The sequence below is a fragment of the Lepidochelys olivacea genome (assembly GCF_965140295.1).
Source record: "Lepidochelys olivacea isolate rLepOli2 genome assembly, chromosome: 2".
In the NCBI taxonomy this organism is placed as follows: domain Eukaryota; kingdom Metazoa; phylum Chordata; order Testudines; family Cheloniidae; genus Lepidochelys; species Lepidochelys olivacea.
This window is the reverse complement of record NC_140412.1, coordinates 14,134,475-14,150,479: the sequence shown is the minus strand read 5'-3', so window position 1 is coordinate 14,150,479 and position 16,005 is coordinate 14,134,475. Positions and strand designations below refer to the sequence as shown.

At 41.9% G+C, this 16,005-nt stretch overlaps 1 protein-coding gene across 3 annotated transcripts in view; it reads left to right on the top strand.

Moving 5' to 3' along the window:
• Positions 1–16,005, top strand: part of KHDRBS3 (KH RNA binding domain containing, signal transduction associated 3) — a 199,377-nt gene that overhangs the window by 130,621 nt on the left and 52,751 nt on the right. For all 3 annotated transcript variants that reach the window (XR_014710530.1, XM_084621354.1, XM_084621355.1), the window contains exon 6: positions 544–736. Coding sequence is in view for 2 of the 3 variants with exons in the window: in XM_084621354.1 (XP_084477480.1) it covers positions 544–736 (193 nt within the window). In the remaining variant the exon portion in view is untranslated. The remainder of the gene's footprint in view (positions 1–543; positions 737–16,005) is intronic.

The following is a 16,005-nucleotide window of genomic DNA, read 5'->3' as shown; positions in this document are numbered from 1 at the left end:
TTCACCACAGCACAAGTGTACAGCTATGCTATATATTTTAATGTAGTTTCCATAGGGCCAGAAAGGGAAGAAAATCAACTGCTGTTCCCACCCAGTCTCTCCTTTCACCATGTTCCATGAACCACGCAGAGACATCTTTACAGGGTCTGAAGGGAGATGGGTTTGATTTCTCTGTGCATGGATCTAAGGGACATGATATAACCAATAATAATCCTTTATTTCTGCCTGACTGATTACTATAATTTCACTAGGAGGCTTCTACATACACTATGAGCAGAAACTTTCACAAGACATTAGTGAAAAATCACCTAAGTGCAACTTGTGCCTTTGGTATTACTGTCATACTAAGAATAACTGAATCAAAATGTGAAATACAAATGCCAAACTCTAATTCGCCTCTTTTGTAAAGAACCTTTAAACATTCTTAGCTAGCTGTAGCAGTGATAACTGGAGCAAAATTGAGAAGTTACTGGGAGAAACCTTGCAGAGGGAAAACCAGGAGTATGAATATTGTATTTAATAGAATTATCATCTTGTTCATAGGGGCCGTGGAGGAGTGCCACCCCCACCAGCAGGTGTACCAAGAGGGGCACCAGCTCCCAGGGGAGTACCTCCCAGTAGAGGTCCTGTCAGTCGTGGTCGTGGACTTCTAGCCCCCCGAGCAAGAGGAGTACCTCCACCTGCAGGCTACCGGCCTCTGCCACCACCTCCAGCACAGGAGACATATGGAGAATATGTAAGTGAAACCTTTCATGGAGCTGTTGGCCACCACCAAGCATAATCTTCATTTACTCTTGTAACAGAAGATTGTGACTATCATTTTAGAATTCAGTAGAAAGTCTTTATTCTGCACTTTGCTGAACTCCACACCTGAAATCTGCACCAGATTTGGTGGTCTCAGCATTTTTACAAAGATTTAACAGTGTACTGGATACCACATTCTTAAATTTTAGTGTCTTTACAAAATACTCTATTACACTTCGCTATCGTACCTTAAGATATAAATAAATCTAACCTGCAGTTGACAAATGAATAAAGTAGTTCCTTTAATGAATTACCCTGCTTTTTTCTTGTTCTTACTAACTTATAACACTCAAAACTATGTAATGGGTCAGTTGTCTAGTTGTAAATATGAATTAATGAAGTTCTACTTGAATAAGCTTTAAGAAGAATGTTAAATTATAGGTTCCAATGAAAGTGGTTTAAAAACCATGCAGTCAGCCATATACTACTTTTTCCTTATTTATAGGAATCACATTGTGTTATGTCAATGCAGTTGAAAAACTTCCATATGTTGAAAATATAATATAAAAACCTTATATGAGAATCATAGAATCATAGAATATCAGGGTTGGAAGGGACCTCAGGAGGTCATCTAGTCCAACCCCCTGCTCGAAGCAGGACCAATCCCCAATTAAATCATCCCAGCCAGGACTTTGTCAAGCCTGACCTTAAAAACTTCTAAGGAAGGAGATTCTACCACCTCCCTAGGTAACGCATTCCAGTGTTTCACCACCCTCCTAGTGAAAAAGTTTTTCCTAATATCCAACCTAAACCTCCCCCACTGCAACTTGAGACCATTACTCCTTGTCCTGTCCTCTTCTACCACTGAGAATAGTCTAGAACCATCCTCTTTGGAACCACCTCTCAGGTAGTGGAAAGCAGCTATCAAATCCCCCCTCATTCTTCTCTTCTGCAGACTAAACAATCCCAGTTCCCTCAGCCTCTCCTCATAAGTCATGTGTTCCAGTCCCCTAATCATTTTTGTTGCCCTTCGCTGGACTCTCTCCAATTTTTCCACATCCTTCTTGTAGGGTGGGGCCCAAAACTGGACACAGTACTCCAGATGAGGCCTCACCAATGTCGAATAGAGGGGAATGATCACGTCCCTCAATCTGCTGGCAATACCCCTACTTATACGTCCCAAAATGCCATTGGCCTTCTTGGCAACAAGGGCACACTGTTGACTCATATACAGCTTCTCGTCCACTGTCACCCCTAGGTCCTTTTCCGAAGAACTGCTGCCTAGCCATTCTGTCCCTAGTCTGTAGCGGTGCATTGGATTCTTCCGTCCTACGTGCAGGGTCCTGCACTTATCCTTGTTGAACCTCATCAGATTTCTTTTGGTCCAATCCTCCAATTTGTCTAGGTCCCTCTGTATCCTCTCCCAACCTGCCACCGTACCTACCACTCGTCCTAGTTCAGTATCATCTGCGAATTTGCTGAGAGTGCAATCCAGACCATCCTCCAGATCATTTATGAAGATATTCAACAAAACCGGCCCCAGGACCGACCCTTGGGGCACTCCACTTGATACTGGCTGCCATCTAGACATGGAGCCATTGATCACTACGCGTTGAGCCCGACAATCTAGCCAACTTTTTACCCACCTTATAGTGCATTCATCCAGCCCATACTACTTTAACTTGCTGACAAGAATACTGTGGGAGATGGTGTCAAAAGCTTTGCTAAAGTCAAGAAACGATACATCCACTGCTTTCCCTTCTTCCACAGAACCAGTAATCTCATCATAGAAGGCGATTAGATTAGTCAGGCATTACCTTCCCTTGGTGAATCCATGCTGACTGTTCCTGATCACTTTCCTCTCGTGTAAGTGCTTCAGGATTGATTCCTTGAGGACCTGCTCCATGATTTTTTCTAGGGACTGAGGTGAGGCTGACTGGCCTGTAGTTCCCAGGATCCTCCTCCTTCCCTTTTTTAACGATGGGCACTACATTACCCTTTTTCTAGTTGTCCGGGTCTTCCCCTGATCGCCATGAGTTTTCAAAGATAATGGCCAATGGCTCTGCAATCACAGCCGCCAGCTCCTTTAGCACTCTCGGATGCAACGCATCCGGCCCCATGGACTTGTGCACATCCAGCTTTTCTAAATAGTCCCTAACCACTTCTTTCTCCACAGAAGGCTGGCCACCTACTCCCCATGCTGTGTTGCCCAGCGCAGTAGTCTGGGAGCTGACCTTGTTCATGAAGACAGAGGTAAAAAACGCACTGAGTACATTAGCTTTTTCCACATCCTCTGTCACTAGGTTGCCTCCCTCATTCAGTAAGGGGCCCACACTTTCCTTGGCTTTCTTCTTGTTGCCAACATACCTGAAGAAACCCTTCTTGTTACTCTTAACATCTCTTGCTAGCTGCAGCTCCAGGTGCGATTTGGCCCTCCTGATTTCATTCCTACATGCCCGAGCAACATTTTTATACTCTTCCCTGGTCATTTGTCCAATCTTCCACATCTTGTAAGCTTCTTTTTTTATGTTTAAGATCCGCAAGGATTTCATTGTTAAGCCAAGCTGGTCGCCTGCCATGTTTACTATTCTTTCGACACATCGAGATGGTTTGTCCCTGTAACCTCAATAGGGATTCTTTGAAATACAGCCAGCTCTCCTGGACTCCTTTCCCCCTCATGTTATTCCCCCAGGGGATCCTACCCATCAGTTCCCTGAGGGAGTCGAAGTCTGCTTTCCTGAAGTCCAGGGTCCGTATCCTGCTGCTTACCTTTCTTCCCTGTGTCAGGATCCTGAACTCGACCAACTCATGGTCACTGCCTCCCAGATTCCCATCCACTTTTGCTTCCCCTACTAATTCTTCCCGTTTTGTGAGCAGCAGGTCAAGAAAAGCTCTCCCCCTAGTTGGCTCCTCCAGCACTTGCACCAGGAGATTGTCCCGTACGTTTTCCAAAAACTTCCTGGATTGTCTGTGCACCGCTGTAGTGCTCTCCCAGCAGATATCGGGATGATTAAAGTCACCCATGAGAACCAGGGCATGCGATCTAGTAGCTTCTGCGAGTTGCCAGAAGAAATCCTCATCTACCTGGTCCAGTGAGCAGACTCCCACCACTACATCACTCTTGTTGCTCACACTTCTAAACTTAATCCAGACACACTCAGGTTTTTCTGCAGTTTCATACCGGAGCTCTGAGCAGTCATACTGCTCCCTTACATACAGTGCTACTCCCCCACCTTTTCTGCCCTGCCTGTCCTTCCTGAACAGTTTATAACCATCCATGACAGTACTCCAGTCATGTGACTTATCCCACCAAGTCTCTATTATTCCAATCACGTCATAATTCCTTGCCTTCACCAGGACCTCCAGTTCTCCCTGCTTGTTTCCAAGGCTTTGTGCATTTGTATATAGGCACTTGAGAGAACCTGCTGATTGCCCCTCATTCTCAGTATGAGGTAGAAGCCCTCCCCTCACAGACGTTCCTGCCTGTGCTTCCTCCCGGTATCCTGCTTGCCCACTTACCTCAGGTCTTTGTTCTCCTTTCCCCGGTGAACCTAGTTTAAAGCCCTCCTCACTAGGTTAGCCAGCCTGCTCGCAAAGATGCTCTTCCCTCTCTTCGTTAGGTGGAGCCCATCTCTGCCCAGCACTCCTCCTTCATGGAACACCATCCCATGGTCAAAGAATCCAAAGCCTTCTCTCCGACACCACCTGCGTAGCCATTCGTTGACTTCCACGATTCGATGGTCCCTACCCCGGCCTTTTCCTTCCACAGGGAGGATGGACAAGAACACCTTTGTGCCTCAAACTCCTTTATCCTTCTTCCCAGAGCCACGTAGTCAGCAGTGATCCGCTCAAGGTCATTCTTGGCAGTATCATTGGTGCCCACGTGGAGAAGCAGGAAGGGATAGCGATCCGAGGGCTTGATGAGTCTCGGCAGTCTCTCCGTCACATCGCGAATCTTAGCCCCTGGCAAGCAGCAGACTTCTCTGTTTTCCTGGTCAGGGCGGCGGATAGATGACTCAGTCCCCCTGAGGAGAGAGTCCCCGACCACCACCACCCGCTTCCTTCTCTTGGGAGTGGTGGTCATGGAACCCCCAACCTCAGGACGTCGCATCTCATGCCTTCGAACCAGCGGAGTCTCCTTCTGCTTTCTCCCCCGAGACGTATCATCTGGTCCACTCTCTGCAATGGTACCTGTGGAGAGAACATGAAAACGGTTACTTACCTGTGTCTGCATTGCTGGTACCCGGACATTCCCCCTTCTTCTGGAGGTCACATGTTGCCAAGCTTCTTCACTGGCTTCTTGGCTCCGCTGTGCAACCTGCTCTAAATCTTTAGAGTTTTGTGCCCATAGAAACATATCTTGACTTTTGTCCAGGAAATCCTCAGATTCTCGTATGCAACGCAGGGTCGATATCTGTTGCTCCAGACCTTCAATCTTCTCTTCCAATATGGATACTAGCTTGCACTTTGTACAGACAAAGTCGCTTCTGTCCTGTGGAAGAAAGACAAACATGGCACATCCAGTGCAGGTCACAATAGCACCCCCCTTCATATCACCTTCCTACTATGAGCTTTCTCAGAGAAGCTGGCAAGATGTAAGCCTCACTGGGCTCACCCCAGGCAAACTCCCAGGCAAACTCCTGCTGTGTGCTGCGCTGCTGTTCCCCGCTGCTCAGTTGGTCCGCCGCCGCTCAGCTGGTTCAGGGAGCTCTGGCTATTTTTAAACAGCCAGGCTTCCCTGAAACAAACAAACAGACTCCCCCAGTACCCGCCCCCTGCGGGCTACCACCCAATCAGGCACTCGCTCAGGCTTTCAAACTGCCCTCCCAGCAAACACACACTCAGATACTCACTCAGCAAACACACACTCGGATACTCACCAATCCCAGACAAACTCCTGCTGTGTGCTGCTCGGCTGTTCCACGCTGCTCAGCTGGGTGATATCTGAGTTCAGGTCTAAAGGTCTGTTGCTACGAAGGCTGAGGATGTGTGTTTTATATCTCACAAGTGACCTCCCTGTAATGGGAGTCTCATATGGTCTTCCTTCGCTAGAGACAGCGTATCTAATGAATTAGATCTTCAGTCTATATCGCCCTTGCCTCCGTTTTCCTCCGCCCCCCCCACCAAAAACACCCCCTCCTTTATATCACATAATCTTAAATAGGTACCTGTAGTTTCCTGTAATTTTCTTAGGCCTGTGTAAAGAAAGAGAGTTGAATGTAGGCACTGGTTTAGGATCAATTGAGTGATCGACCAAAAGGATTCTTAATAGATTCATATAGTTAGCACATATGACAAAGTATGTCCTGTTGCCACACCTGATGATACCTAACTGAAGATTGATTGCCACAGGGTGAGCAATGAATGTATTTTATGATGTCTTTTAAATGTTCCTCATTAAATCTGTTCTCACAAACTATTCCCAAGGCATACTCTTCATTGCTGATGGCAATATATGTTAGAAAATAAATTGGTGTTTGTTAATTAACCTATTGCCTAAAGCTGTAGCTGCATGTAGTATGGTAATAATTGGTAGGGTTGTCAATATACTGAGGTACACCTAGCTTTTAAAAGAGAATTCTTAGAAAACAATAACAAAGAAAATGAATAAGACGCACAGTAACTTTTAAATGGAAGGTTCTCCAGTACTATATCATTTGTCTTACAATAGAAAACGTTTGAACTAGAATGGAAAACCATATTTAAAACCATATTTTATACAATAGAGCCTGCTGTTTCATTTTTAACATTACAATATATTCCCAGACATAAACTGTGCTACGATGAAGTTACAGTTGATTACGTATCTGTAGCTCCAGGGTAAAAACATTCGAGAACTGTTCCATTATGCCAAAACCACAATTTACAAACCCAGGAACTTCAACATTAAGGATAAACTTAAAAGAAATGAAAATGTATTAAGGAATAGAAATGCACAGTTAAGGCACTCAAACAGCCTTAACTCTGTCATATAGTGACACCACGCAATACAGTTGCAATTATGATCAGTACATTTTAGTGTTTGTAGTCCTATATTAGGTTAAATTGAAGATGCATCACTTTTTTTCCCTCTTGGTGCTAGTGCAGATAGAAGTAAAGGTTGGTGTTCCTTAACTGTGCATTTTGCACCCGACTTTGAATTGCAAATGTTTCTTTTTGAGATAATTACAACATCCCTGTAATGTTTTACCCTTTATTTACTGCTATATACTTAACCTTAACTCCATTGTGTTCAAGTGATTGTCCATGTGGCTTCAGCTTCTGGGTGCATATATGCCCCATGTGTGAGATTAGATTCTTTTGACCAGCGATGTCTCCTGGGATTATGTCTGGGGCCTAGATGCCCCACCATAGGGCATAATAAAACAGAGCAGGTTCAGTCTTCCCTTAATTCCTTCTTATTACCCGTGGCAGTGAGATGTAGCTCCTGCAGTGTCTGCTTACTCTGAACACTGTGCAATTAGTTGTTAGGCTACTTTTTTATTATCATTTTAGTTAGTTAGTGTAGTTAGTTAATAGTTGTCGTAGCTTGATCACTTTGGTAAAAGACGACCCACACACACACACATTCTCTTAAATTAGGATTTTTAAATTAAATTGGGGTTAACCCTGGTACCAAGTATCTAACCAGTATGGCTGAGACTAAATCCTTGGAATTGAAAACTTATCTTTCTTGTAAGGCTGCTATGCCACTCAGTGATGAGCACTCTAAGTGCCTTGTCTTTCTTGGCCAGGGACATATCCCTGATAAATGTACATTTGGCCACTCCTTTTCCAAGAGGACACAAAGCCAGGGGGGCCAGTCTCAAACTTTTCTTTTTGGAGTGTTGGATGAGGGCCTCTTCAGAGTGTCAGGCTAAAATTCCTGCTTACCCCCCTCAGGTTTCTTTAAACAAGTGCTGTAGTGGGCCCCAGGTCTCCTCTGAGCTTCTAAGCTTATTTTTCAGAGAATGAAATCCCCTATTACTGAGTTCAGAATGGTCAAGAACTCCTCCACCTACCTGTTGTCAGAAAGGAGTAGGAGGGAGCATCACTCCCAGGGTGAACACAGACAAACATCACCTTAAAATGAGACATAAAACCCATCAAGTTTCTAGATCAACTCGTGCCCTTCAGGGAAAGGATGGTTCATAACCCATATCAGTTCCCTCTGACACCTCAGCACCAGCAACTCTCAGAGTACTTGCAGCACTGGCTGCTGCCATGGTTTGCACTTTTTCCATTACCAGCTCCTCAGTACTAATGTCTGTGCCATTGTACTCATTACCAATAGCCTCAGTGACTAGGACTCCAACATCACCTCCACAGTGCAGATGTTTTTGTCACTGACTTTCTTGGTACCAAAGACTTTCTTGGTACTGAATGATCTCAAGGTGACCACAGAACCGGAGTCACCTCTACACTTTGTATGTCTTCCACCAAAGGTTTTTCTGCCTTGGTATAGCTTACTAACACAACCATTGCACTGATGAGCTCTCCTATTCAAATAATGACTGGATTTCAGTAAAATATTAGGATGCCTGACACGTTATGTCCACCTGGTTGAGGAAGAGTGTTTATGTTCTTACACATGGGTCCAGCAGCATTACATCTGACCACCTGGATTCTGGCTGGTTAACTGCCACCAAAAGAAGCTGTTCTTCCAAAAGTCCAGAACATCTAGGTTAATAGTGGAAAAACTTCCACTTGACTAATTTATGTAACTAAATTGAGATTTTTCCATTTGGACAGCACAATGTCATCTGTCTTCCATGGAAACCATTGGGTTTTTTTCTGCTGTTCCGGAGTATCTAGTAGCCATAGTCCTGAATGTTTCATGTATTAGCTCCATAAGAGTACATTTACCAGCAATAACTTATCATACTCCAGTTCAGGGTCATAATATATTTTTCCATTTTACCGTTGCTAGATTCCTCAGAGGTTTCATACATGTTTCCCTTAGTCCTGTGACCTCAACACAGTGTTATGTGGCTTAATAAGATCCCCATTTGAGCCTGACCTACCTATTCTTTTTACCACCTGTCTATGAAGACTGCCTTTTTAGTAGCCATAACTTCAGCTCAATTTGTAGAATAGGGGAAATTTAGGTCCTCCTGGCTGGTTCACTTTATATGGTGTTGCCTAATGGCCAGGTGACTCTCAGGCCTTACCCCAAGTTCTTATCTAATATTGTGTCTGATTTTAATTTAAAGCAGCTGATTCACCTTCCAGTTTTATTCCCTAAGCCCATTCAGACCTGGAGGAAATCAAACTGCGCTCCTTGACATGGTCAGGACTCTTTCATACTACCTGAACAGGACAGGTCTCTTCAGTAGCTCCCCCAGACTGTGACATTTGCAGATAAAGTTTCAAAACATGCATTATCCACTTTATTAGATCGTAAATATCTAGACAAGATCCACCTATGCAGGTTAGAGCCCATTCCACCAGGGCTCAGGCAGTCTAACCAGCTTCTTTTGAAATGTTATGGGTAGAGCAGTCCACAGTTTGACCCAGAACTATTCCTTCGTTGAGGCCTCAAGATCTGATGCGTGGTTTGGTAGAGCTATCCTGCAAGTCTTGTTTAAACAAAACTTGTAACACCCACCTTCTGACTATGATGAAGTCACTGGTTGCTAGTCACTAGAAGTGAAATACACTTGGATAATCACTTACAGAAGAAAAAAGGTTTACTTACCTTGCAAAAACTGTGGTTCTTCAAGATGTGTTATCCACATGGTTTCCTTGACCCACCCTCTTTCCCCATATATAGTGTTCTATACCATTTGGAATCTGTATTAGCAAAGGAACTGAGGGACAGTTGGGCTTATTTCACCCTTTATGCCCTTGGGTGGAGGGGCACTAGGGTGCGGGTCTGACCCCAACAGAAACCACTGACTAAAAGAAAAGGAGTACTTGTGGCACCTTGGAGACTAACCAATTTATTTGAGCATAAGCTTTCCTGAGCTACAGCTGTTACTCTGAAACCTGTCATTGACTGACTAAAAGTAACTGATCGCACATACATGGGATCTGTGCACATCAGAAATGGAATCTATGTGGACAGCGCAACTCAAAAAACAGCTACTATGTAATTAACTCTTCTTTCATGTGGCTGTTGTCTGGAAGTTTCCTGAGATTTAAAAAGTTATTAAAATTTCATATATGAAAATTAACAGGAAACCAAGAAATATTACCATATAATATGTTTAATTATTTGAAGACATGCACTCTGCAGTGGTCTGGTCAACCAGGCTGGTCTTCCCCAACTCTACTTCCATGTTCCCCTGCATGCGCATTCACAGGCACATACATACATATTATACTAGTTTCCACCTTCCTCTTGCAGTAGGTGTGGTGGTCTTTTCTATAAAGAGAACTACACTAAGAATTGCCCTCTTCCAGAATGGCTGCTCTCACATCTTGTTCTGAAAGAGATTAACTCTAAAGGCTGTCCTTTAACAAATTTGCACTCTTTCAAAATGGCCTCTGCTTGCCGACGTTCCCAATAGAAGAGAAGCCAAGCAACCGCCAAGAAAGATGGTGGCTCTTTAGCCAGTGCAGCTGGGTTTAACTGCTGTTGGGAACAATGGGAGGCAGTTGCCATTTTGAAAAGGGGACATATTAAGTGAAGGCTGCCTTAACCTCACTCTTACACAAAACAGGAGGGAGGTGGCAGCCATTTTGAAAGAGGGCACTTTTTCAAGGAATTCTTTGTAGGAAAACATTATTTGTCAGCCCTGGCTGAAGGGGAAGTATTTAGTTTTGAAGAAAAAGAGGGAAAAAATCAAATGTGCAAGATTTCAGTGTTTTAAATATAGAGGAAAGTTGATGAATCTGCATTTTTTCATTAAGATTTGAAACAAAAATGTTTTGACACAGGATGCTAAATGTTTTAAAGAACACATTTTTAAAAATTAATTTTAACACATAAAACCACTTGTTAATTTTATATATATAATTAACCAGTGGTTTTAGAATAAACAAGTGGTTTATTTATATTATATTTGTTTATTATTTTATTATTTCATATATATATGAAAATTTGTTCTATATTTGGAGAGTAAGTGCTATTATTCTGTGGCGGATACTCTGTATTCTTCATATGTAGCAAAGTGGTTGAACCCCTGTTTCAAGTGCAAAACTCAATTTAACTCTTAATCGGGGGAACCTCAAGTGAAGTTTCTATACTGGATATCCCTTCAAAATTCCATTAATTCATTTCCTCTAAGAATGTTTGAGAAAATATCCAGTAGATTTAGATGGCTAAATTTATCCTACTCCACTCAAATACAGTAGAACCTCACACATATGAACACCTCAGCAATAGAGGTTGTTCATAACTCTGAACAAATGTGGGCGTTCCTTCAAAAGTTTACAACTGAACGTTGACTTAATAGAGCTTTGAAACTTTACTGTGCAGAAGAAAAATACTGCTTGTAACCATTAACTTAAATGAAACAAGCATAGAAAGTTTTCAAAAAAGATTTGATAAGATAAGGAAACTTTCCCTTTATTTTTTTAGTAGTTTACATTTAACACAGTACTGTAATGTATTTGCTTTTTGTTGTCTGCTCCTGCCTGATTACACACTTTCGGTTCCAAATGAGGTGTGGTTGACTTGTAATTCTGGTGTTCATAACTCTGAGATTCTATTGTATTACAAGTTAGTGCAGAATTTGGGAGAGTTTGTGAAATCAGAGTACTGAGGTTTCCTCAGAAGTTCCAGACATGCAGTAGTTTTGATGAATAAAATTAAACCAGAATAGTAGGTGGGGAAAGTCAGATATGTTCCCCTATCAGGAGTAGTGTAGATTTGGAGCAGCATAAGGGAGAGAAATAGGAGGTCCTCATTTATATCGGAGGTTAGTAACACCCTAGTGTAGGCAGAACTAGATGACCCCAAGCCCTTATGGGGAAGATGTGAACACTCTACTGCTACAGATGATTGTACATGTTATACTGGCTGTGCTGGGAAGGGAGTATGGCTGTGCCCTTGCAGTCCTTACAAGATTTTGTGTAATAGACACACACCATCAACTGGGGTTGGAGATCTGCAAGCTGTGTGGGGGAAGGAGGTCATTTCTTTTAGATGTTCAAGGAGCTTCTATTAACTGGGACAGTGCTTAATTGCCACTATCTCAAGGAGGTTAATGTGTTTATGTAATGGGTCAGTTTTTAAGGGAAGGAGCTTGTGTACATTACCAGAGGATACGAGATCAGTTACCTAAAGCAGTTATGTAGCTTGCAAAGTTTTTTTTTTTTTTTTTAAGTGGATTGTGTCCTTTTTCTTCTTGATGTAGAAAGAGGCCTAATAGGTTTGATTGGGTTTTAGGATTTTTCTGTTTGCTTTCTTTCTGAGAAATATCAAGTATGACAATTCTGGTATCTCTTGGTTTTGCAGCAAGACCTCGGGGTATGTTTATACTATGATAAAAAAAAAAACCCATGGTACCAAGTCTCAGGGTCCAGGTCAGCTGACTCAGGCTTGCGAGGTTCAGGATGTAGGGCTATAAAATTTAAATGTTAGATGTTCAGGATTGGGCTGGACCCCATCCTGTAAGATCCTCCCTTCTGAGTCTCAGAGCATGGGCTCCAGCCCAAGCCCAAATGTCTGCACTGCAATTTTTAGACCCGCAGCCCGAGCCCTGCTAGTCCAAGTCAGCTGATCCCAGGCTCTGAGATTTGGTGCTACATTTTTTTTTATCACAGTGTAGATGTACTCTGAGACCTTCTCACCCTGCTGCAATTTTGTAGCACGTTAGCCTGAGCCCTGCAAGCCTGAGTCAGATAATCCAGGCCAGCTGTGGCCATGCCTGTGGGTCTTTTATTGCAGTGTAGATATACCCAGAGAGGTCAAAGGATAGGTTAGTCATGAGTTTTTGAACAACTTATGAGAAGGGGTGAAAGGGATGGATCTTTAAGTAAAAGATTACTCTATCCACAATACTACACCATTCTAGGTATACTTGGCTCTAGGGTGCTGGACTAGATGGTCTCTTGAGATCCCTTACAACCTTACATTTCTATGATTCTATAAACTCCTCTAGATAGTTGTTTTTCTCAAAAAAGGCAATCTGAAAAGAAATAGTGTATGTATGAGCAAATGCCAGGCAAAGATTGTTTTCAGCCCAGCGAGGACCCTGTAGCACACCATGTAGGGCAGCTGGTTGTGGATGAGGATTGGATTTCATTTCTAATCTTAGTTGTTTGTGACGGTCTGCTGTTCCTTCACATACAGTTCAGTCATCGAGAAGTGGTATTCTGTTAAGTGTATTTAATATGCAACTGCTTGACAAGCTCAAAAGTGGATTAGGTTGGGATTCACTACCAGGTGATAAACCTCAGTGCAACCTCTCTACTGGCTCAGTCAGAGAGAGATCATTTCAAAGTTGTGGACATGACTATTGCATTTTTAAGTGCTGGCTTAATGGTTGTACATAGTTTCAACCACAGCCCTAACTAATAAATTAATTTATTGACAGATATGGCCTCCAAGTGACAGACAATCTGTTTAAGACTTGCATCTTTAGGAGATACAGGGTTACAGGAAAGCAATCTGTGCACTTTCCTATAACTACAATCAAAACATGTTTTGTTCATGATTTCTTAACTGGAGGATGGCAAAAGACTTTAGCTGGAACACTGCTTCAATTAGTAAGTTAGAGTAACCTCTTTCCTAGGCCGCTTAATAAAGATGTTTATGCTGTTTACTGAGGAAGAGATTATTCTCTTGAGCACTGGGCCAAATTAAGCTGACAAAAAATCAAGACATTGTGTGTGCGTGTGTGTTTGTGTGTGCACGCAATTTAATCAACTGACTTTATTGCATTATAATAAGAAACAGTAATTATTTCTAATAAGTACCTAATGGAATGGACATGATTTCGTATTTTTCTAGACTTCTCTCAGTAAGCAGAAGACAGATATTTAGTAGTAACATACCTATAACTCATTGTTTTTATATCATTTCATTCTCTGAAACAATGACTGTGGTTACAGAAGTAAACTTACATGTTTACCCTAATTTACTTTTCTTATAAATAATCAAGGTTTTATTACCTTTTTTGCCATTATCCCCTTCCCACAATATTTAAAGATTGTCTAAACCTCTTCACTAATAATTTGGAAGGGACTCTATTGAAGTGTTATTGTTTTGAGAAGAGATTTTTTAAAATTACTGATCTGATTTATAGAATTTTTAAAATGATTTATTCCAAATGAAATATTTGACTTCAAGGATTATATAAAGACTTTATATAATGATTGCATGGCAAGTCACTGCTCATACTTGTTGAAATGGACAGGATATACATTCAAGATAATGTTTTGTGTTTAGACAAGTGATAATTATGGGATTGGGTTTTGAATTTAAACTTAGAACCAGTGGTTCATGAGTATAGGGAGATTCTGCACTATAAACCAGAGAATCCCAGAAGTCCTGCCAACCACAATCAGAGTGTTGTAATTTTATTTGAAATGTAGTCTTTCTTTAAGACCACTGTGCAAACCAATTAGTTCTAAGGATTCCTTCCAGTCTGTGAAAATTAGTGACAGAGCTTTAATTATGTGTCTGGCTATTTTTTGTGTTAGCCTTCAGACAAGGTTTGCACTGATGGCAGATTTTCCGAATGCAGTGCCTAATTGCATAATTTCTGACAGTTAACTAATCTCTAAAATGCTTCAATTAGCTTGGTTGCCATAATAGGAAATTTAATTAAGATGGAGAATATACTAGATAGACATTTAGGGATCCTTTTGAATTTTAAATAAAAGGTAATATTTCTACAAATCCTTTGAACTATTTTACAATTCTGGGCCAAGATATTTTTTTTTTAAGTGCCTGAAGTTAGGTTCCTATTTCCATATTTAGGCACCTAAATAAGTGACCTGATTTTCAGAATTGCTAAGTCTTCAGCAGTTTCTATTACTGTAAATGTAAGCATTACCCATTTTAAAGTAACTTGTATTAAAATGATTATAAGAACATTGTTTTCATGGAGTTTTGTTTAGCCTCATTCTCATTGGCCAGCCAAACATCGGTAGTTTTCTGATTCAATCACAACAGAGTTCTAACCATGTTTTTACTGTACAGGATTTTCAAACTTAGTCTCCTGGAAAAGACTTTGACCTGCCTGTGTCTTCACGTGGGGAAGGTTACCACAATCACATTGATTCTTTGCTCCTCCAGTTCTGCCTCTTTCCACGTGAATGAACCCTGTAATCCACAGTTTTCTTCCTGTCTTGTTACAGCAGGTAGTGTGGCAAGAAGTTGGTACAGCAACAGCAATTGTTTTTAGGCCTACATTTTTGCTTCTCAGCTCAAAATGAGTTTAGACCAATGAAAAAAGGCTTATCAATCACTAGCTCCATACTTCACTGTTCACAATATGAGCAGCCCCCACTCCCACCATAATTTCAGAGAATCCCACAGCAGTAGTTCTCAGCAGATCCCTCAATGGCAGCTCCTACAAAAGTAACGTAGATTCAGTGTTCCAGGATTGCAGCATACGGAGTAGCCCATGAGACCTAGCGGCAGATCGCTGGAAAGGAGATATAGATTCAGTGAATAGTATGAGAAACTAGACCTTGGGATTAGTAAAGCATTTCAAACTCCCTCTCTCTCTTGTATGTTTTACTTCATTTGTTCTAAATGTGCTATCTGGCTGCTTAGAGAAGGATGAAGGCCATACTCTACCAAATATCATCTCCTCAGATCACCCTTTGAAAGAGTGGGAATCTCCTGCTCAATAGACCGTTTTTTCTGTGGCGTCCAATGTACTTTTTACCATGGTCCCCCAGTAGAAGTCACGTGTAGGTTGTGGTTCTAATGCCTTCGGCTTGTGTCTCCTCTCTGAACCTTTCTCAGAGTGTAAACGAATACATATTTGGACTGGAAAAAGAGGATTTTTATAACCTCCCCGTGCAGTTTCTCAGGAGGACTTAGGCTACCTTATTAAACTCTTATTTGTGGTCATGAAGTTGAGTGAGCACAAAGAAAAGTTCGATTTTTAAGGACTGCAACATCTCTATGGGAGTAAAGTCCAAGGAAAAGCTTTACTTCTCCACCTGTTTGTACAGAAACTCATGAAGACTGCCGGTGCTATTTTGCATTTTAAACTGATTTGTCTAAAAAACAACCACCTCCAAACAGTATTACCTTCTCACCCAGTTTTTCCAGAAAATGGCTTGGTGTTCTCCTCCCCAAAAGTACATTCTGTATTTATGGTATGGACACACATTCTTCTCTCGTGTCTAATATTTCCCTCTGTATCCAAATGA